The sequence below is a fragment of the Callorhinus ursinus genome, unplaced genomic scaffold, assembly GCF_003265705.2.
Source record: "Callorhinus ursinus isolate GAN/ISIS: 27379988/994484 unplaced genomic scaffold, GSC_fseal_2.0 scaffold27, whole genome shotgun sequence".
Lineage (NCBI taxonomy): Eukaryota > Metazoa > Chordata > Mammalia > Carnivora > Otariidae > Callorhinus > Callorhinus ursinus.
The window spans coordinates 15,172,218-15,195,524 of record NW_027397089.1 but is presented as its reverse complement, the minus strand read 5'-3'; the positions used below and the strand labels follow the sequence as shown (position 1 = coordinate 15,195,524).

At 34.4% G+C, this 23,307-nt stretch overlaps 1 protein-coding gene across 1 annotated transcript in view; it reads left to right on the top strand.

Annotated features, from left to right (window-relative positions):
- Nucleotides 1–23,307, top strand: part of PIK3C2G (phosphatidylinositol-4-phosphate 3-kinase catalytic subunit type 2 gamma) — a 364,908-nt gene that overhangs the window by 307,741 nt on the left and 33,860 nt on the right. Inside the window, exons 30-31 of the mRNA XM_025879676.2 lie at nt 9,598–9,673; nt 20,446–20,540. Coding sequence (XP_025735461.1) covers nt 9,598–9,673; nt 20,446–20,540 — 171 coding nt within the window. The remainder of the gene's footprint in view (nt 1–9,597; nt 9,674–20,445; nt 20,541–23,307) is intronic.

The following is a 23,307-nucleotide window of genomic DNA, read 5'->3' as shown; positions in this document are numbered from 1 at the left end:
CCATCTTTTAAATATATTTGGTTTTATGTCTTAATCAGTGAGTAATGGGAAATGTGATATAACAGAGGCTTCTGCCCTATAGGATCAAGGCAACTTAATTTATTTCATTAGATTTCAAGTGCTTTTTGTATATTTAAGAATATAGAATGTTGACATCTTTTTAAGGAAACTTTATGCCCAACATGGGACTTGAACTCAAGGGTCATGTGCTCTACCGCCTGAGCCAGCCAGGTGCCCCCTTTTAGAATGTTAATATCTTAATGTTCTTTACTTACTCTGACATTCTCTGAAGGCCATGTCCGTTAACTTACGCTACAAAGGACCTCATGGATATGGCAGCTGTCTATAAGGGAAAATGCGGAGGGGAGAGGGGTAGGATTGTCATCCTTGTATGCTGAAGGTTGCCTCACTAATTATATAAAAGCTGTTTTAAAGGCTATGCCTTTTCAAGATAATTGACAAAATATCTAGTAACCATGGAAGGTTCCAGGCTTTAGCTTATTTAGGCAGAAACAAATAAGTGCAAAGCAGAGAGACCTTCTGATTTCTGGCCCTAGTGTGAATAAGGCAAATATTGAGATCTGTTTTCATGTGGCAGCAGGCTTTCTCTAGGGAACTCTTAAATGTATCTGCTCACAGGATAAGTTCATATAGAAGTGGTAGCAGAGGACTGTTATGAGAGGGGAAAGCAAAGGAGTCAGATGTAACAAGTAGGGAAGACTTGCAAAAGTGCAGCTTAACACAGCAAGGCTTAGTGAATATTGTTGCCCATCACAATCGTTGCTGCATTCACAAAGATGAACAAAACCACCGAACGTGGAGCTCACAGGATTCTTCACATTCACCTTTGCTAATGTGCTAATGAAAGTACTACTGTAGATACCCCAGGGAGAGATGTTCTTATTTTGTTTTGTGTTGTTTTTAATATCTATTGGTTAGTATTTAGGCAAAGGAAAGCTGAAGAAATTTCAGGCACCACACTGTTTTTTTCTTGGAGGAATTAAGGTCTAAGAGTTGCGTGAGGGGAAAAAAAAAACTAGAAAGAAAAAGAAGACCTATTTATATCATCAAACATGAGACACTATTGTAAAATCACAGATCCTAGAAATGCTCCGAGTGAGAATGTGTCAGCCAACTTCTAACACTGGACTTCCAAACAAGGGTAATTCCATTTGTCTCATACCAAAGGAAGCCAATATTATAGGTGCGCCTTCTCCCAAAGGAACATCCCCTCTAATAATTTAACTGAATTTTGCACAATGAGTATTTAGAATACATTAAAACACCTTCCTGGAATGTAAATCCTGTATCTATTTATTAGTTGTCATTTCTGTACTACAAAATAAATAAAGTAGTGCTATATTAACAAAAAATCAAACAAAAATTAAATGTGGGCACTAGTATTATAGGGGCCACTTTGGAAAACTATTGTATCAATCATTCAACAAATATTTATTGATTGCCTACAGTGTATACTGTCTGGCCAGGAACGAGGGGCAAAAGAGTACCTAGTGATCAATTTTTTTCAAATAATTTGAGGAGGTTTTAAAAAGTATGCTCTGAGGCCCCATCCTTGGAAATGCTGATTCGCTAGATAAAGGCTGATACTTAGGTATCTGTGTTTTTTAAGAACACAAGTGATTTAGATGCACAGCCAGATTTGAGAAATTCTATTCTAGAAAGTCGAAAGCTGAATCAGATGTGGGCACTCCCCTAAGGAGCTTACAGCCTATCAGTAGTCTATGTTGATAAGAGCCAATGACCCCATAAAGACTTTTATAACTTGGTTCATTGGTTTTACCCCTTTATTCCTAAGGAATTTGTGGGACTTGATACGATGCTCTTTATATGGATTACATGGTAATAGAAAAATAATAATTTGACAGGGATATCATCAGATGCTGATTAGCATTAATAAGCAGTGTGACCTGCCTAATCACCCAAGTTCTTTGTGCATAATGCATAATGTGGTCAGTTTTCAATTATCTTCGCATGGATTAATCATGGGGAAAGCTTTATGTGTCTCCATATGTTGGTAGACACTTCCCTGATTCAGTTTTTTTATATACTGGAAATGAAAACTTATTTTAAGATTAACTAAATAAGTTTCCCCCGGTGGCTCAGTTGGTTAAGCATCTGCCTTCAGCTTGGGTCATGATCCCAGGGTCCTGGGATCGAAACTTGCATCAGGCTCCCTGCTCAGCAGGGAACCTGTTTCTTCCTCTCCCTCTGCCACTCCCCCTGCTTCTGCTCTCTGTCAAATAAATAGATAAAATCTTTTTTAAAAATTGACTAAATAAAACATTATTGACTTAAAAATCACATAAATGATTTCAAAGTAAAGAGATTTTTTTGAGATTTTTAAAAATTTTATATTATTGATACAGTTTTTCCCTGTAAACATAGTTATGTACATAGTTATCTACATAAACACCAAAATCTATAAAGTCATGGATGTAACATGAGTATTTTAATTATTTAAAGTAATGTGAATGACTTAGGGGAAATTTTTATACATACATAAGTTTCCTTTCCTCTCCTAATAAAATAAGAGGTTTAAAGTAAATTTGTATTTGTGATGAATATTCCTGGAATAGGATAATCCCCATCTCTGGCCCTAGAAAAATCCTTATAAAAATGTTTTTCTTCTTGAGGCGCCTAGGTGGTGTAGCTGGTTAAGCGTCCAACTCTTGGTTTTGGTCGTGATCTCAGGGTTGTGAGATTGAGCCCCACAGGGGGCTCGCTCAGCGCAGAGTCTGTTTAAGATTCTCCCTCCCTCTGCCCCTGAGCAAGCCCCAAAACAAAATACTTTTCTTCTTTCATAGCTGCTTATCATATGGCAGTGTAGGAAAAGCAAATAATCTTATTACGCCTATACACTAAAACTCATATTCTTTTTTAGTTACATTAGCACATTTATTACTAAAGTACATTTAGTACATTTATTTGTAACTGTTTAAAATGTTTTATATCACTGTATATAACTATGTGAACATTTTTAAATTTGTATTGGGCATGTATAACTATAACATTACTATGTATAACACTCTAGATTAAGAGCTTTAAATTGGTTGTAGAGAACAAATTGGAGAGATTCAACTAATCATATAAACTTTATTCTCAAAGCATTTTTAATATTGTGATAAATACAGACATGAACATAAAGAAATGTATGGCAGTGAATGGAAAAAGGGGAAGAGAGGAAGTAGAAGATACAGCTGGAATATAAAATGGGACAAGCTTATCTTGTTAAAATCAGCTGTCATATTCCCTTCTAGGATCATTCCTGATTCTAAGCAGTCTTGCTTTTTGTCAAGGAAATGAGATAAAAAGTCTGTTTTAAAGTCCAGTGGTGGTGTCTGAGTTAAGTTAGATGGGGCAGACGTCTTTGGGGCTTTAGGCTAAAGACACAAGAGCAACAGAGATAGAGGGATGCTTGTAAATCTCTGAGACCATGTCTCTCTGTTTGCCTATCTGTCTGCCTCTCTCTCACACACACACACAATCTGTGGATAAAAGAAAATAGATATAAATGAAGACTATAATTACATACTACCTCAGTATCTCTTCTAATGAGGTTGGAAACATCAGTTTAGACATCCTAGTCCTGTATCTACCTGGTTTTTGTTTGTTTAGTTTTACTTTCTTCTCTCACGCTAATAAAAACTTCTTTTTTCCTTTCAATGTAATTTCATTCCACAAGCAAATGACAGTTGTGATAACAGGAATTGTTTTTGCTTTAAATTTTGCTGTTTTGGTGGAATTGTGCTACAAACTAAGTAAGATCTTTATAAAGAACAATATAAACATAAAGTTATAGCAAATGATTGCAGTACCTAAACACACATGTATCCACATTTTACTTCAGCTGAGATATATAAACAGCTGTTATTTTTTAAAATTTTAAAGCCATATTAATTGTAATTTCTAACTCTTTGCAGTATTGCTGTTCATTTCTAAAAACCTCTTAAAATAAGGAATAGTATCATTTATGGTTTAAGCAATGTTATTTTTTTAAGCAGAAATCAAATGTCAACATAAATCCAAATGGGTAAATCCTATCTTAATAGTGAACATATGTTTCTTGTCCCCTGCTTGCTAAACCCAGATGTTAATTACTACATTTGTCACTACATTGCTCTTTTTTTATTTGGAGCTGGCTGAGATTACATTGCAGGCAGGATAAATGTCACATGTGTACCATCAGTAGAACCAAGATTATTTTTCAGAGTCTAGTGAAGTACTGATGACATTTTAGAATCAGAATTATAAAAGATTCTTTAGAAGTTCACCATTCTTCATAGTGTCATTCTTCTATGTAACTCCAATACGAATATAGTGGGTTGAACTACATTAAAGACTGAACATTCTGACAAGCTGCTTTATGAAAAAGGCAATAAAATACAATTACTGTTCGACTTTGATTTAAAACTCTTATGAGAATTCATTTTTAAATTCACATTTTTACAGCCCTTCACAGTGTTTGAGAGAGATAGATTTAGCTTATTGTTTTAACTCACTGAAACTAAATCTTGCAGCCAATTCTAGATGTTGGCTGGCCTCTTAATAAATGGGAATTCTTAATGTGTTATTTTAAAGTAAGAAAAAATTGATCTCAGTGTTATATTACATTACTTCTGATCTTTGAAAATACTTTAAGTCTCTGTAGTCTTTGAGAGTAAGAATATGTCATATGATATAAGAAAAACACTTACATTTTCAGCAACTTTGAATTTATCAACTTTCTCAAAAATCAATCATTTTAAATTGCAAATGGCTTTATAATATAATTGGCAAAAAACATATTAATAAGATTTCTGAATTCAACAAAAAATAAGCTGATACAGACTTTAATTTTAAAATTGTTCAATTGGCTTTCAAATTTGCTCTTTATTGACTGCATTTGTAAATTTAAAGTACATTATTAGACATTTTTAAACCATTATTAGTTAGATAAACATCTACTCTAGCAGTATATATAATAACCTCGTAAAGCATTTAACATAGCCTAATGCATTTACTGGAACAACTGATATATCAAAGACCAGTAAGTTTAGAGTCCCTGAACAAATCCCAAACTTTTATGAACTTATTCACCAAATATATAATGTTCCACATAGGAGGGATGTTTCAAATATTTACAAGCTTTAGGGCACAGGCACTGACCAGTCAGGATAAATGCCAATCACTAACCCACCGTTATGGCCATACGAGCTAATATTGGTTGAGTATTTGCTGTGATGGGGAAAACTGTAGGAGGACAGTGGAGAGCGGGGGCAAACAGGAATTTAGATCAAAATATACTAAGTTTGAGTTCCATATGAAATTTCTAATTAAAGATGTCAAGTGGAAAAATGAATGTCTTGAGTTGAGGGAAAAAGAGAGGCTGGAAATAAAAATATTGGAGTTGTCAACAAATAATTGGTTTTCAAAGCCATGAGATTGGATGAGATTACTTAAGGTGAAATATAAATATAAAAGAGAAGAGATCTGAGGGCTAGACCATGCAGCACACTAACTTTAAAATTTGAGAGGATGGGAGAGAATCAACAAGAGAAGCTGAGAAAAAGCAACCTGTTGGACACCAGAAGCATCTTATGCTTAGAATCCAAGAGAAAAACCTATTTTAAAGAAGGAAAAATCAGCCATTTCAAATACTACTGATAGGTCAAAACTTGGGAATTGGCCACTGGATTTTACAAAATGGATATCATTGGTGAATCTAACAAGAACAGTTTGTTGGGAGTGTTAGGAACAAAACTGTGATTGAAATAGGCTCAAAAGAGAATATGAAGAGAGGAATTTGGCATAGAAAGTAGAAAATTATCCTTGAAAGGGCTTTGCTCTAAGGATGAACAGGAATAAGATAGTATGCAGGGAAATGTAGGTCAGGAATTTTGTTTATTGAAATAAGTCATAGCATATATGTATGCTGCTAGGAAGATCCATTGAAGAAGCAAATATTGATGTTGAGAGAAATGAGAACTTAGCCAGAGACCAAAGTGTTGACCTTGAGTAGAGAGCAGAGCATGGGATCTAGTGCCCAAATCAGTCTCAGATTAAAGCACAAACAGGCCACCCATGGAATAGAGGAAAGGACAGAAGTAAGGCAAGATGACAGATGTGTTGGTGGAAGCTTATAGAAATTCTTTTCTGTTTCTATTTTTTCTGCCAACAAGAAGACAGCCTTGAGAAGACTGAAAGAGGGGGAAAGTGTGTTGGCATGTTGAGGAGCAGGGATAAGTATTAAATAGACCTATAGATGAATAGAAGAATAAATGGACTACTGACATGTATAGCTTTCTAGAAAATCTTAAACACCAACTTGAGGATTGTGGGCATGAGGTGATAGTAAGACCAGTGAGTGTGGTTGAGTGCTTTTCTCCAGGAACATTCAGCAGGCCTGCTACAGTTGCAGAGTTGGCAGAGAATGACCCAAGTTGGGTTTTTGACAAATATTTAATAAAATAAAAGGAGAGGGGAACAAACAAGTTGAAAGAAATATGGAATAGTGTTATTAATATCAACTATTGGATCCAAATTGTCCAAGAAGGAACATGAGAATATGAAAGGAGTTAAGGCCAGTGAAAAGGTCTTAGAGTCAAAAGATTGTTTTGAGTCGTATAACTAGAGGGAATGAGCTGGAAAGGAGGAAGATGGTGACGGTAGACTGGGCAGCTAGAAATCACGATAATGGGAGAGATTTCTTCACGGATCAAGACATGATAAAGGGCACAGGAGTGAGTGGCTGAGTGAGATGCAGAACAAGATTAATGGACGAGAGATGTTCAAAAACAAAGAATGTACCACAAGGAAGGATAATTTGTGTGAATATTAAAATAAGCGTGAATTATGACGAGTACTATTGAAGACAACAACAATGTTCCAAGGCGGAAAATGTTCAAGAAGTGAAGGTCAGTGACCTAGAGATCAGCAGACTAGTGCAACAGCAAGTGGGGAGGGCAGTATACTCAGCAGACATGATCTTCAAAGTAGGGTATTTTTATAAAAGAAGAATGAATGGAGGTTAGAAAAACAAAGGAGAAGAAAGGAGGATACTTACCTCCCAACCAGGACTGGGGTGCAAGAAGGATGGGAAAGAACACAAATGCCATTTTAGAGATTTAATGGGAAAGCAGAATGGAGTGCTCAGAAAATACAATATATTGAGCATATGAGGAATTTTGCTGGTGATATTCTCCAAAACTGCTGCTGTTTTTTTCTTTCCTCCACAATGCTGCACTGTCATCTTCCCAAAAACATCTAATTATGATGCTTTTCTGCTTAAAATTCATCAATATGTCACAGTAGTTTCAAGCTTATGTAGGGCTAGCATGCTCTAGGACTCCTACAGAGCTCTCTCTACCTACATGTCCTACCTGTCCCCCATATGCATTCTTCACATCTATAGGCCTTTGGCAATGGTAACACAGGTGGGCCTGGCTTAGTGACTACACTCTACCACTCTTTATTTGGGGACTTTTTTTTTTGGTACTAATTTCAATCAATGACTCACTTATGCTATCTGGTATTCAGTTTTCTCACTTCTAGAATAAAGTAATTAAATTCAGATTTTTTTTTTCTAACCTGGGAAACTATTACCCTTTGAAGAATTATGCAGGAAAGCAAAATTCCTCATAATGTGAGAATCTCCTAGGTGTACTGCAAGACATTTAGAATAAGTGGTTTGCCCATTAATTGCCAGTTGCATCCCCTGAGACAACCAAAAGTGTGCCCACACATTTTCTAGGCACCTCATATTGTAAGGAAATGAGATAAAATGCAGTCCAGTTAAGTCTGAATTTGAGATAAACAAATATTTTTTGAGAATAAGTATGTTGCAAATATTGCATGGACATCCTCTGTTTTTATTTGGTATATCTGCCAGCCCTACATATGGGCAATACTGCTAAGTAGGATTATACTTACAGTCCATGTAAAAATGGCACCTGTAGAGTTGCTCAGTATACAACTTATACAACTAAATGTAGCCACATTGCTTAGGACTCAATACAAATCCAACTGAGAACATTGATCTAAGTTATCAGTAAGAGCAATTATACTTACTGACATTTCTATAACTCAAACTACCCAGTGGTGCCATGTGCTAAAAAGCAGTGGGAGGCACACACATGAGTAAAATCAAGTTGGAGGAAATTTTAAAATCAATTATTTTGAGATCCAGCATTACTTTTCTCACCCTCTTCATTGCTCTTGTTGATTTCTGCCTCCATTGACACTGAATCATGTCTCTCCTCAAGAATGAAAACAATCTTGTTACAATAAGGAATTAGTATTTAGTATGTCACCCACACCCGGAATTACAAATGAGGATTTCAAGGATATGACAGTGTAAACACAAGGGAATAATTAGCTAGTGGTGACATTTCAGACACTAATTGGGAAGATATTCTGCCTACTATTGAAGTTTAATAACCATTGGGTGGTGAGGCCAAAATGTCGCCAGAGAAGAATAATTGACTCGTTGTCAAAAGGCCAAAGAAGGTCAAATTTTCTTCAACAAATTCTGCACAGTCTGAAGTTTGACTTCAAGCTTTCAAAATAAGTAAACTTGGTTTGGTCAGCATCCTGAATATGGATACATTTCTTGAGGATAGATTCTTACTAAGCAAGCTCACAAGAGATCAATACATAGAGATCAAAATTAGTAATTAACAAATTTATGATGCGTAAAACTGCTACATAGATGTTGTCTCCATCTCTTTCTGTGATCTCTCTCACTCTCTCTCAAATAAATAAATAAAAATCTTTAAAAAAATAAAGCCAAGAAAACCCCTTGGATTTGGGGGAAAAAAGACATTTGAAAAGAAAAAGTTGTTGAAAATGATGGTAAGAACATTTTTGGAGGACAATTAGTGGCAGAAACCTGAGTGTTGTAGATCATAAAGTGAGTTGAAATTGAAGAAGTGGAACCAGTATGAATGTTGGCAACTCTTTCCGTAAGTTTTGTCAAGGAGGGGGAAAATAACACAGGATCTGAAAGGGACATTAGTGACAAGCTATTATTCATGTGTGAGTATATTTTATGTGGGTTGACTCTTCTGTTTGCTAGTTATTAATGGAGAGACTTCTTTACACTGGTGAGAAAGAAAGGAAGAAGGTAAAGGTACTAAAGTATAGATTGAGATATTCCACGAGGTTCCTGAGGAGGAAGGAATAGAATCTAGGTCATAGATGAAGGGATCACCATTGGGTGCTGTGTTAGTTAGCTTGGGCTTCCATAACAAAGTACCCCACACTGGGCGATTTAAACAACAGAAATACAGTGTCTCCCATTTTTGGAATCTGAAAGTCTGAAATCAAGGTGTCCACAAGGTTGTTTCCTTCTGATAGCTGCGACAGAAAAATTTATTCCAGGCCTCTCTCCTTGAATTATAAAAGACAATCTTCTGCTTGTGTCTCTTCACATTATCTTTCCTATATAAATGTCTGTATCTAAATTTCCCCTTTTTATAAAGATACCAGTCATATTGGATTAGGGGTCCATCCACCCCATCACAGGGGTCCCACCTGTGAATAGGAGTAATAAGTAAATATAAGATATGAAGAAATATTATACTTTGTCTCATTTTTCAGAGTGGTTCTGTGGTTAGTTTTTTCCTCTCTGAGCCAGTTCAACAAACAATTGAAGAATCATCGCTCATGGACCTAGGCAAGTAATTTCATCAGTATTATTATGTACAATTTTTGAGTTTCAACATAACTGTGCAAAAAATATCACAACTATATTTTTTTCAACTTTCAAATTAAAATCTTTTTAAAGAATAAACTTTAAGGGTCTTTTCTATTTCCAAAGCTTTTTAACCTCTTAGAAAATGTTCAAGTTAAATTAAACTGATGTATGTTTGTCCAATTATAATAACTACATGATGTCACACTATTAACTCATTTCTATTAATTGTGCATTGAGGTGGAATTGCATTTCAGAGACAGAGTTCCTGTTTTCCCCCTGCAGGTAGGTCTTCCAGTTTACTCAACAGCTTAGGAAGCAACAAAAATAAATATTAGGCAATAACAATGATTATGAATTATCTCGCAGTTTCACTCTTATCTTTTAAAGCTCAGTAATTACTCTACCTCCCTCATGAAGTCTTTTTATTACCTGGATCCCAAAACTAGCCCAGCACAATTATCCACCCTATTCTCTGCCAAATGTGTGTTAATTCTAATTAACTTTTCTAACATTTCTCCTAGATTGGCAGGAACTCTCTTTGAATGTCCCATCAAATTTAAGCATTCATAATAAAATTCCATTGCCAATAGCTATCCAATACTGAGACCGGTTTTTATCTCACACAAGATTTGCAAGCCTGTAATTTCCTAGACCTCACCCCACTTTCCTTTGCAATTCCCAGTCTTTATTTTATCCATATCTCCTTCTGATTCTCTGCGTTTAAGATTAGGCCCATCTGCTTATCACTTCTGCTTGTATCTGACACTGTAGTCACCTACCCTTAGGTACATAATTCTATACAACCAGACCAAGTTGAATAGTGTAATTGCTTAAGTTGTATATTTATGTGTGTGTGTGCCTGCTTCTTCTGTTAAACTGAAGTAACTTTAAACTGAGAACTCACTTCCCCACTATGCATTGCTCTGTACTCACAGCTCCAAATTAACATATGAGGATTGTACTTCTCTCATACCCCTATATTTTACTCATTTGGCATCACTCTCTAAGACGCTTTGCTTATATAGCTAAACCATAAACATAAGTAAATAAGGTCATTTCTTACAATTGATAGCCTGTATCTAAAGAAGAATGATATCCACAAAAAAAATTTCCTTTTTATTGTCATAGTACACAAATATCTAACAGATACCTTCTTTTTAAAAATACTGTTAGCTGGGGATTTTTTTTACCATAATATTTATAAACTTGAATTAACCAGATAAAAAAAACATAATGTTGCTGATTTCTAAAGTTGTCAGACATTTTAAAAAGTAAAGGTTGACCTCTGTTCTGTCATCAATGTCCTTAAAGAAAATTGATTCTCTATGTATCAAAAAATTAAACTGTGGATCATTGTCAATTTTTTAGTTTTGCTGATAGTTATTATTTCTCTGTAAGGTGTTTGAAATTTGTAAGAACACAAAAAGTTAAGATTATTATTGTAAAAAATAAAATGAATTTTTTTCTCATTCACTTATTTCTTACTACATCATTCAATATTCAAGACTTGTTTTGGCAGAATGATGATGGACAAAAGACTTGATTCTCAATATTTGGTTGCATATGAAATATAGCCTATTGTTTTAAAACAATAAAACACATCTTCTAAGCAGAATATGCAAATAATTACAACAAACAAGGATTAGCAGAAAGTTGGTCCTCCTTGTATTCTTTAAATTATTTTCTTTTCCATACCTCCAAATTCTTCATACTTTTGTCATGTTCATAAACAAAAAAGAACAACATTTATTTTAAGCACTGTTCTTGTTAATTAGTTGAAATTTTCTGCTTATGTTGCTAAATGATTAGAGGACAAAATTATTTAAGTGTATTAAAATGTTGGTTGACAGTGGATGACCTTAAGCAAAAATCTCAAGACTTTACCATATTTACTACTTCTACTAAGAAGTTTGAGTAGATTCTGGATAACTATGTATCTAAGCACATGACTTGTAAGGATCATATTAGTAATAATTTGTAATCCTGGATCTGAGAGATATTAATATTCCTTTGCCTTTACTCACCAACTAAACATGCCTTGGTAGAACAATATAAGAATTTGTCTTTTTAAAGTGCCAATCCAATCATCACTCTTCTGTACTTCGCACTTTTCCTTGGCTTCTCACTGCCCTTAGGTAGGGCCAATGTCATGGGCTTATGACCGGTACAGTCACACTAGGCATAGTGCTTAGAAAAGTCCTGCATTTGGTTTAATACTCAGCTGTCACTGTCTTGAAATTCTTAATAATTTTTGTAAAAGGAACCCCACATTTTCATTTTGCATTTTCATATCACTGAGCCTCAGAAATTATGTAGCTACCCCTGCCCTTAGGATAAAGACCAAAATCTTCATGACGGCATCCCAGCAGAATCTGACATCCCCCAATTTCCCTTTCCAGCCTTAATATCAGGCCCTTCTCTCTCTTGATTCTTGTGTTTTTCCAGTTCTTCAACTAAGACAAGCCCCTCGGTGTCTAACAGATGCACCTTTCTCTGCCTGGACCACTTGACCCTATTCTACCTTCTCCATTTTGTTTCGTTTTGTTTTGTTTTGTCTGCATCCTTCAGATCTCATCTTATTTGTCTTTGCTATATACTCTTAAAATGCTTTTTCTTCAAAATTATTGCAATGATGTTTATGGCTTGTGTGTTTCTTTGTAGACTAGAAATCCATGAAGACATAATCCATGTCCGTAATCATGCTACTACCCTCACAATTACCACTTCCTGTGGTGGTGCCCTGGCACAAGGAATTCACTGCCTCCCCGCCACTAGAAATTTCTTGAAGTATCACCTGGAAAAAAATCTTCTACATGTTATCACATTAAATATTATGGACTCAACCACATTCAACCAAAGCACTACCCAGAAAGTTGCTGGATTTTATCTTGTATATTCTTTAACTCTCTACTGACATGATCTTCTATACTCCCTCCAAATTAATATAGGTCCCATGTTAAATCGTACCTCCACAAAAATATAAAATTATCTATCCTCCACCAGTACACAACACTGACATGCAGAAGATAGATTTTTGTCAAGGTATAGAGACAATAACATAGGTAATGGAGTAGAAAATGACAAAAGACAACAGTTGTCAGGGTTAAGAGGCTGAATTAATGAGCATGTTTAGATGTCATTGATAATTACAAATGGTTACAAACAGGAGTTTTTAATCATTACCTCACATCACTACCTCCAACTGGAGATGCTAATTTAAAAGGGAACCTGAAGCCACAGTCTCCATGACAGGGTCTCTCTGGTTATGTTAGAGCTACTTGTTCAAGCAGAGCCCAGATCAATTATCTATAGATTGAAGTATGGTACCAGGTTTTCAATGTAAATTTTAATGATATGGAAGGACAGAAGGGGAGGGCTAGGACTACTTAGAAATAAATACTTATATTAAGTTGTTTCTGAAAGTTGAAAGCTTTAAAATTATGCATTTTACTATATTATGTCATACAATGTCATGTTTCCAATTAGAAAATTATTTTAGACTTTTACTTGTGGCTGATGTGGGCAAGAAAAGATGAAAAGAAGATGAGACAAGAGTTTCTCTAATTACTTCATTTCTAATAGCTGGGTATCAAAGATATCACTAAAATCTAACAAATCAGGCAATAAAAAAATCTTAACTTATGCAATATTAGTGTTAGAGAAACAGTAAGATCACAACATTGAATATAATTGGGTGTAGATGAAGAGTGCAAAAGATTATGCACACTAATTTTATCTCTGTTTCTATTAGGAAACAAAATTGTCAAAAAAATAAAAGTCTAAGAATACTAAATAAAAGTAACTGCTAGAACAAAAGTAAAAGCTTTTCTAAGTATCACAAGTACATAAAAATAAAAACAAATTCCTTAGCCAAAGACTTTCTCTAAAAATCATAAAAACAAAAATGTATTTCTTTAATAACATAAAACAGTAAGAAGAAAGAGAAAATGAATCTTTTATATCAATAAGTATAAATGGACTTAATTCATCCATAAAGAAAAAAATTGCCAATTGGAACAAAAGTATAAATCATAACTCTATACTTCATGTAAAAACACACCTAAGACAAAATGAGATTTAAAAATTGAAAATTAAACTCCAAGCATAGGTATATTAGGCAAGATGCACTGAATTAAATAAGAATGCAATATTTAAACTATAATAAGTACAATTCTCAATAAAGATATGAGCAGTTATATATAAATAATGGTTATATATATATATATCAGTTATATGACAGCAACATATATAAAGCAGAAGTTATGGAACATTCAAGGAAAAATATACAACAGACTGGTAATAGGATATTCTAATTCACTTTTTTTGATTTATGAAAGACTGAGTGAAAAAAAATAACTAGATACATAGAAAACTAAATAGTAAAATTAAAAAAGGCAAAATTTATTAATTTATATCAAACATTTTATCATGAAAATAGATTATATATTAGGCCACAAAGAAAATTTCAATTAATCCTAAAAAGTAGAAATAGTACAGACACATTTTCTAATCATGAGAAAGTAAAGTGAGAAATTAGTTTTAAAAATTCAGAAAGCTAGAAGATACTTGTTTGGAGATTTAAAAACATAAGCTCTCTTGAACAACTCTTGGGCCAAAAGGACTTAAAAAACAAAATTGCAAAATTTCTAAAGAATAGCTGTACACCTCAAGAAACCATAGGAGAGAGATAAAGCAATGCTCAATAATTGGAATAGTTGGAATAAGACCTTAAAACAAACCAAAAGAATAAAAAAAGAAAAAAAGAAATGGATGAAGATGCAAGTAGAGATTAATGAGTTAGAACACAGAAAACAGAATAAATAAATCTGGAAGCTGAAAGTAAACAATAAAGAAGCCAGTAGATAATCAAAAGAATGGGGACAAATACAAATATATAAAATACAGAAGGAGAATCAAGAAGTAACCATAGAAAAAGATGAAACTGAAGGATAATAAGAGACAACTTTGTTCAAGTCTACAAAGCTAAATTTGTAAATCTGTCTGAAATAGTGTTCCAGGGAAACACAATTTACTCGCCCTAGAAAAGATCAAGTTTGATAGAAAAGAGAATGCTTCAAAAAGCAACGTTTAGAACAGTACCAAGTTCAGATGATTTCCAGAGGGATTCCATAAAACCCTTAAAAAGTAGATATTCCTGCTGTTATTTAAACAATTCCAGAGCAGAAAAAAGTAAAGAAATTTTCCGTATTATTTTTATGAAGCTCTTAAGGTATTTATGCCTGTAGCTTCAAGGATACAAGAACAGCAAAAAATGAATCACAACCTAATCTCACTTCTGAGTATCATTGGAAAATTCTAAGTAAAATATTTGCCAAAATAGTCCATCAGAACACAAAAGAAATATAATTCACCAGGACCAGAAATGCAAGAATCTTTCAATATTGGTAATATACAGTATACATGTTATCATCTTAAAAGATTTAAGGAGTTTAAGAAACAAGGCAGAGGATCATAGGGAAAGAGAGGAAAAAATGAAACAAGATGAAACCAGAGGGAGACAAACCATAAGAGACTGTTAATCTTAGGAAACAAACTGAGGGTTGCTGAAGGGGAAATAGGTGAGGGGATGGGGTAAGTGGGTGATGGACATTGGGGAGGGTATGTGTTGTAATGAGCACTGGGTATTATATAAGACTGATGAATCACAGACCTGTACCCCTGAAACAAATAATACATTATATGTTAATTAATTTAATTTAAATTTTAAAATAAATAAATAAATAAATAAAAAGATTTAAGGACAAAATCATATGGTTGTCTCTATAGACTCTGAAAAGGCATTTGATAAATTTCAATAAAATTTCTTGACAAAGCACTCAAATAAAAATAAATAGTTAAAGATTTAACATGAGAAAATGTATCTATCTTGGCTATCCAAAGCCCACATCAGGTGTGACAGGGAAACAGTGGAAAAGCATTTCCACTGAAGTATAAAATAAGACACTATGCCCAAAATCATCACAATAACCAACAGATGGCTCATGCTTTCACCTCCTTCACATCTTTGCTCAAAATTTACCTTTAGAGGTACAGATCTGTGATTCAACAGTCTTGCACAATTCACAGCACTCACCATAGCACATACCCTCCCCAATGTCTATTACCCAGCCACCTCATCCTTCCCACCCCCCACCACTCCAGCAACCCTCAGTTTGTTTCCTGAGATTAAGAATTCCTCATATCAGTGAGGTCATATGATACATGTCTTTCTCTGATTGACTTATTTCGCTCAGCATAATACCTTCAAGTTCCATCCACATCGTTGCAAATGGCAAGATTTCATTCCTTTTGATGGCTGCATAATATTCCATTGTATATATATACCACATCTTCTTCATCCATTCATCTGTCGATGGACATCTTGGCTCTTTCCACAGTTTGGCTATTGTAGACATTGCTGCTATAAACATCAGGCTGCACATACCCCTTTGGATCCCTACATTTGTATCTTTGGGGTAAATACCCAGTAATGCAATTGCTGGGTTGTGGGGTAGCTCTATTTTCAACTTTTTGAGGAACCTCCATACTGTTTTCCAGAGTGGCTACACCAGCTTGCATTCCCACCAACAGTGTAGGAGGGTTCCCCTTTCTCCGCATCCCCGCCAACATCTGTCATTTCCTGACTTGTTAATTGTAACCATTCTGACTGGTGTGAGGTGGTATCTCATTGAGGTTTTGATTTGGATTTCCCTGATGCCGAGCAATGTTGTGCACTTTTTCATGTGTCTCTTGACCATTTGGATGTCTTCTTTTCTAATTTTGAATATATTTTTAAAAATATTAATGGATTTATTTTTAACTAGATAAGTTAATTCTACAGTTCATAAACAAAAATAAATAAAGGCCAGAAAAAATTAACAAAAGCATAGAGGTAAGACTAGCCCTATCATATATAAAATTTATTTCAAAGCCTCAATAACTGAAACAGTGTGGTGTTGGCCCAAAAAGGATGAATAAATAGAACATAATAGAATGTCCATAAATAGAATGGATGAAAGACTTTCAATGTAAATAACAAAGTCATATATATGACAAAGAAAACATAGAAAAAAATCCTTTATAATCTGAGGATGAGCTAGTATAGTTATGAGTACAAATTCAGAAGCCATGATAATTTTGCAGGATATAAAAAACTACAGCAAAGTTTTAAAAAATTCAAAGATAAATGACAAAATGGATGAAATATTTACAATTTATCACAAACAGTTGGTTATCTAATATATAACCATCTCCTAGAAATTGATGAAAAAAAAGACCAATGACCAAATAGAATATTGTATAAAGAATTTGAAAAGACAATATGCACCAAAAAAAAAAAAATACAAAGGCTCTTAAACAAAAGAAAGCATCCTCAAACTCACTCATAATAAAAATGCAAATCAAAATTACACAGGTATTATTTTAACTCATCAGATTGGCAAAAATTCAAAAATTTAATTAATAAGCTTGGTTACAAATCAGCAGACACTCTTATACACTGCTGATGGTAATGCAATTTGGTACAACGTCCATGGAAGGTGATTTGGCAGCATTTATCAAAATTACAAATGCTAATACCCTTCGACCAGCAATTCTGCTACTGGAAATTTATCTTATATTTGTGCACAGGTACAAAATGACATGCATACGAAGCTGTTTGTTGCAGCATGGTTTGTAACAGCTGGAAAACTTTGGAAATAACCCACATGCCCATCAATGGGGAACTAATTAAATAAATTATGGCATTTCACATAATGGAATAATATGCAAATATATTTTAAAAAATAAAGAAGTTTGTATGATTATAAAAATTTCTCCCAGATCTTTGTGCTAGTAAATGTGCTATTCCTTCTGAGGAAAAGCAGGGAGGGGGCAGTAAAAGTACTTATTCATTTTTGCTTATATGGAGAAACTGGAAGGATGTGTGTCCCTCTGGAGGGATATATGGGAAGCTAATGAAATAATGGTGGGGGAACTGGGGGGATAGGTGTTAGGAATGGGATAAAGATGTTTTACTGTATATTTTTAAAATAAATTTTTATTTTTTAGTTATATGAATATATTATCACCCATAAAAAGATTTTGAAATGCTGCTTTTTTAACATTAATGGACACACTGGGCATTATAAGTGCTATATTAGCTGCTACAGTGTCATGCATTCAAACATTTTGACACAATCATGCTATAGGATCGATATTATTTTCACAGCTCTTAAGATTATTATAAATGGTCAGATTAAGCATAATCAGATTCTCCAGACTAACTTGAATCAGAAAACCAAAATATTCTAGCCATCTTCTTGTCCATATGAAACTATTCTCAAAATTCTTCTTCTCTGGGTTCTTCATTTAACTCTTTCCCTTAGATTATTGCCCCTTCTTTGCCCCTTTACAGCATGATGTTTAAGAACATAGACTTTAGAGATCATTTAACCCTGCATGGTTTATTGTCTACATGACCTTTGACGAAATGCCTTTGTTTCCTCATGTGTAAAACAGAAGTAACACAAACTTTATAGACTTGCTTTGAGTATTGAGTTAGTTCATGTACATAAAGCTCTTAGCCCAATGTTTGGCATACAGTAAGAGTTCTAGAAATACTAAGTACCTCTACTATTACCACATTGACTATTAAAACTTCCTGGCGGTCTGAATTTTCACTGAATTCTGAACTCTGCTGTGATTGACGGATACTGGTCACTAACCTCGCACTAGAGTTTCAGAGCGGAATATCACTTCAGTCAGTTCAAGTAACAGTTATATGGTTATTATTTAGACAATCATAAATTTATGCTAATTTCTCACCTTCAAATTAAAACTCCTCTGATTAAACACATTGAGTTTCTATGTAGTAATCTTTTCATTCTTTAATTCAAAAATAATGTTCATTGTGCATCAAAAAGTCATCAGCATTTTTAACATGCTTATACCAAAAACCCAATTATATTTTTTTACTATAAATGCAATTTACCTCAGTACTACATTCAGAATTATCTCAGTATCTCTAACTCACAATTTCTCTCAGTCATTGTAATCAAATAAAAATATTTTAAGGAAGAATATTTTTATTATTTTTATGTGATTACCATTTCAATTGTAAGAAACAATGCCAATTTTAATTATTTCAATGTCATAATCCACGTTAACAATAACATTAATTAATATTACCTACATACAATGTGTAAACTACTTTTACACATTGTAAAAATCTTTAGAGAAGGAAACATACCAGTAAGGTTTAATTATCAAAGTTTAAAGAGGATTAGAGAGCTGAGACTGACTTTCAGAAAACAATTGTGGAGCACAATGAGCCCACAGTAGAACATTGCCAAATTTCTTGTTACTAATAAACTTCTCTCTAACTTCCCTCAGAGAACATGCAACCAGAGTAACCAGTGGAAACATCAGAAAAACTACAAATTATGCTTAATTGGGGGGCTATAAACCAGAAATTTTTAATTAAAACACCAAAGCTTTAATTTTAATGATGGAACAATATAACTTGAAAAAAATAAGACTACTTTTGTTATTAAATAAATGTTTGGTGTGACGTTAAGGAGCAGGCACTGATTTATATATCCCTTGGGGATATAGGAAAAAAGTAAGCCTTGAGGGAGATAATAATCCACTAAGCAAATTGAAGCATGTTAAAATAATAATTATGATACAAATATTAAGTAATAAGGGCTGTGCTAAGGGAGTGCAAAGGGAGGTGACAACAGAAGTTATTTAGCATTTTAATTAGGCCTTTTAGAAAGATAAAAGTTCAATAGCCAAAAATGGTGGAAGAGGTCATTTCAAATAAAGAGAATAATATGAGCAATGACTGGAAGGAAATAGCAGAGCATGTTTGTAGAATTGAACATACAGACTACAGCATGGATAGTAACAATGGGAAATTAAAAAAACAGAAAGATTCAATAAGAAGCAATAATATAAGTCTGAGAAATTCAGATTTTTTTTTCATAAGCACTGGAAAGCTATGAACAGTACTTTTATCAAAAGAGTAATTTTAGAGAAGTTGCTATAGGAAGAACATACTGGTTAATTGTGTACAAATAGATTTGGGCTTTAGGAGAGGAGAAGAGAATGTTCTAGTAGTTCAGACAAGAGATTCTTAAGAGTCTGAACTAGAAGCTATGGAAATAGACAGGAAGAGATGAATGCAAATATATGGAGAAAACTATTACTAATTGCAAACATTTATTGAGAGATTACATTGTGAAAATTTTTTAATTTCTCAGTTGATCATCTCAACTATCCTGAAGAAGGTAACTATTATCTCCATTTTAAGGAATTCAATTAACTTAGTCATAAGTTAATTATACACACATAGCACAGTCTTAAGTATAGTTCTGGGACCTGAACCCCAGGCTCACTGACTTTTAAAGCCAACACTTCAACTCTCTAATACTTAAGCTTATTGTAGTGAATGTTGAGAAAACTGAAGCCAAAAATGTTGAGAAAACTGAAGCCAAAAATGGCACTAAACAATTGGGAAAATAATCAAAACAAACACAAAATCAATCAAAAACACAAAATATGAGGAGGAAGTTTTGGTTCAGGATGATTAGACACAAATCCCATCTTTAAACAACTATTTTCCTAAAGAGTATTATGTTTTCTGTGTGATCTGAAGAATGTTTCTTTTGCACATTATTCATAGGTTTCATTTTAGTCTTTAAATGTTTAATTTATCCTGTGATGAACCACTTCCAATTTAACCCACTGAAATTCTATTGCTTTATCAGGTGAGAAGTTTCCTGACAAGACGCCTAAGGTGCAGTTAGTGATATCTCATGAAGATGCGAAACTGACCATCCTAGTGAAACACATGAAAAACATTGTAAGTTTATTATTTCTAATAAGAAACATGTAAACCTACATTTAGAAATCACTTTCCTCCTTCTGGCAATTAATGTCAACATGAGTGAGAGGAATGGGGCCAGCCACCAAGTTTAAGTGAGGAACAATGGCCAATTACAATGTTCTGCCTCAGTATGATGGTGATCCCTGGGGTAAAGACTATAAAATATTTTACAGGAAATGTCCTAGGATGAAAATTAGACTTTATTCACAATGAAGTGTCAGACCAAATCTAGTGAAAAAGGTTTGAAAATGCAGGAATAGGTAGAGTATTAGGATCCAGAGGAAAAAAAGCTAGGTCCCAAGAATTTACATCTGCTTCATCCTGCTGAGCTTAGTGGAAGATTAACTCATCTCTTTGAATAATGTCAGCACTTTCTCTGTAAAGCCAGTAACTCTTAGGCTTTCCCCCCAGATGCCCACTGAGTATGTTGAGTTTCTACCACCAGAACAGTTACCATGTTCCGATGTAATTACTCAAGATATATCTTTCCCCTCAAAAAATAATAATATTTTTTTTGAGGAGAGGAGCCCCATCTTTGAATCCCAGAACCTAGGACAGCAATGGTAGTTAGCTTTTAAAGAAAACTAAAAGCTGTTCCTTGATAGCCCATTCCTCTCTGAAGATGGGTCCAGGCAGAGGCCTGTAGAGCAACTGAAACGTTGTCATTAAGAGAGGGAGGTTTTTGCATCACCGTGTAATTGATTAATGGTCCCAGTCTGTGTGCAGTATACAGAAAGGGGTAACTCTAAGCCTAGCTACTTCTCCAGTCTTCCCTTAATCTACTCAAAACAGGTTCTCCATGTGGTAAAACTCCCCAGGAGACCGCTCGATATAGAGAAACTCAGTAGCACTATTTGGCTCCATCCCTTATGCATATACGTCTCTCACAACGTGCTTGGAAAGACTTAAAAGAGCAAACTCTTCTCATTATGACATGTATCTGGAACACACTAGAATTTAATAAATACCTGTTCAGTGAACAAATAGTTGGCATAATTTGCAGTAGATACATCCTTTACAAACTTAGTACTAGCCAGATATCCAAGGATGCTTGTTTGTAAATCTGTGGTGTTCATAATCCTCAATTTTTGTAAGAACTGGGCAAATATTAGATGTGTTTTTGTAGACATTTGACTCATTAAAATAATTATTTTCAATTGCTTTTGATAAGATAATCATCTTAAATGAAATAGGAGTTGTTTAAGAAATTCTTAGTCTGGGAAATGAAGATTCAATTAGATATATTTATGGCTATCAGCGTGTTCATAGACTTTAAGCATCTACATAAATATTTGTGATAAGGTAATAGAACGTTAAGAAATGGTGTTAATCTATTTGACAGAACTTACATTTGTACATGATATGTGATTATTAATTGAAAATAGTCCTCTTGGAAGTATTTATTCCAGTCATGTCATTGCTCAAAACGGTTTTAGAACATGCCTGTTGATGTTGCTTTTAGATCTAGCACATAAACCACACAGTAAACTTGGTGGTATTACTCAATAGTCACGCCTAATATTTGATCAAAAGCGGTATTAACCAAACTGGTCACCCATTTTATTCACCAGATAAAATCCCCAAATTCCTTTTGACAGTTTTCAAAAATGCATTTTATAGTGAGATGAAGTTGCACTAACAATAAGAGTATTCAAAACAAATGTGATGCAGGCATGAAGGGAGGGGAGAGAGTGAGTTAGAGCAAAAATTTAAGATTTAGGTCAAGTGATGGGTAAGTAGCAAATGACTAGGTGAATCCTACCAAAAGTAAAAGAAACACCTATGGCCCCTAGAGCCTATACATTGCCAATGTCCTCTGAAAGAAAGTTATTAATAATGAAGTGATACTTCTTGCAGTCTGACTTCTCAGTCTCTTCTCCCCAGTCTCTTAGCATTGCCCTAGAATTCATTCCTACACCTCTTCTCTTTTCTATTTCCAGCCCTATGGCTTTAAATATCACTCACATGTCTTTCTTTTCTATATTTATAACTCCAGCTTGGAATTTTCCCTAAAATCCAGAGGCGTATGTATAACTGATTACTCAACAACTCTAGTAGGAATTGAATAGGCATCACAAACTTCAGATACACCAAATCAAACTTCTGATTATTGCCCCCTAAACCTGCTTCTTTTACAATCTTTCTTATGTCAGGAAATAGCACCTTCATCCTACTATTTGCTCAAGTTAAAGTCCTTGGAGTCATTTTGACATCTCTCACAAACTACAACCAATTTATCAGCAAGTTCTGTTGGCTCTGCTTTCACAATAAATCCAGAATGCCACCACTTTGCACCTTCACTGCTACCACAACTACCATAAATTGGTCGAGCCACCATCATCCCCCACCTGAATCACTGCTGTAATCCCTTAACAGGTCTCCCTGCTTCTGCCTGTATTTCCTTCTAATCTCTTCCTAACCTAGGAATCAGAATATTCCTTTGAGAATAAAAGTCAGATCTTGTCATTCTTCTCTCATATCCTTCTGTGGGTGAGGCTTCACATCACTTACAATTAAAGCCATAGTACTTATTAATCGATGAGGTCCTACCAATCTGGCCTCTGTGACCTTTCCGACCTCATCTCCACAGACTCCCTCAATCACTCCACTCCAGCCTCAGTGACTTCCTTCCTGCTCCTTAAATATGACCAGCATGTTTCTGCCCCAGGACATTTGTACCTGTTATTCACTTTATCTGGAATGTTCTTCCCCAGGTTCATGGCTCAATCTCACATGTCCTGAG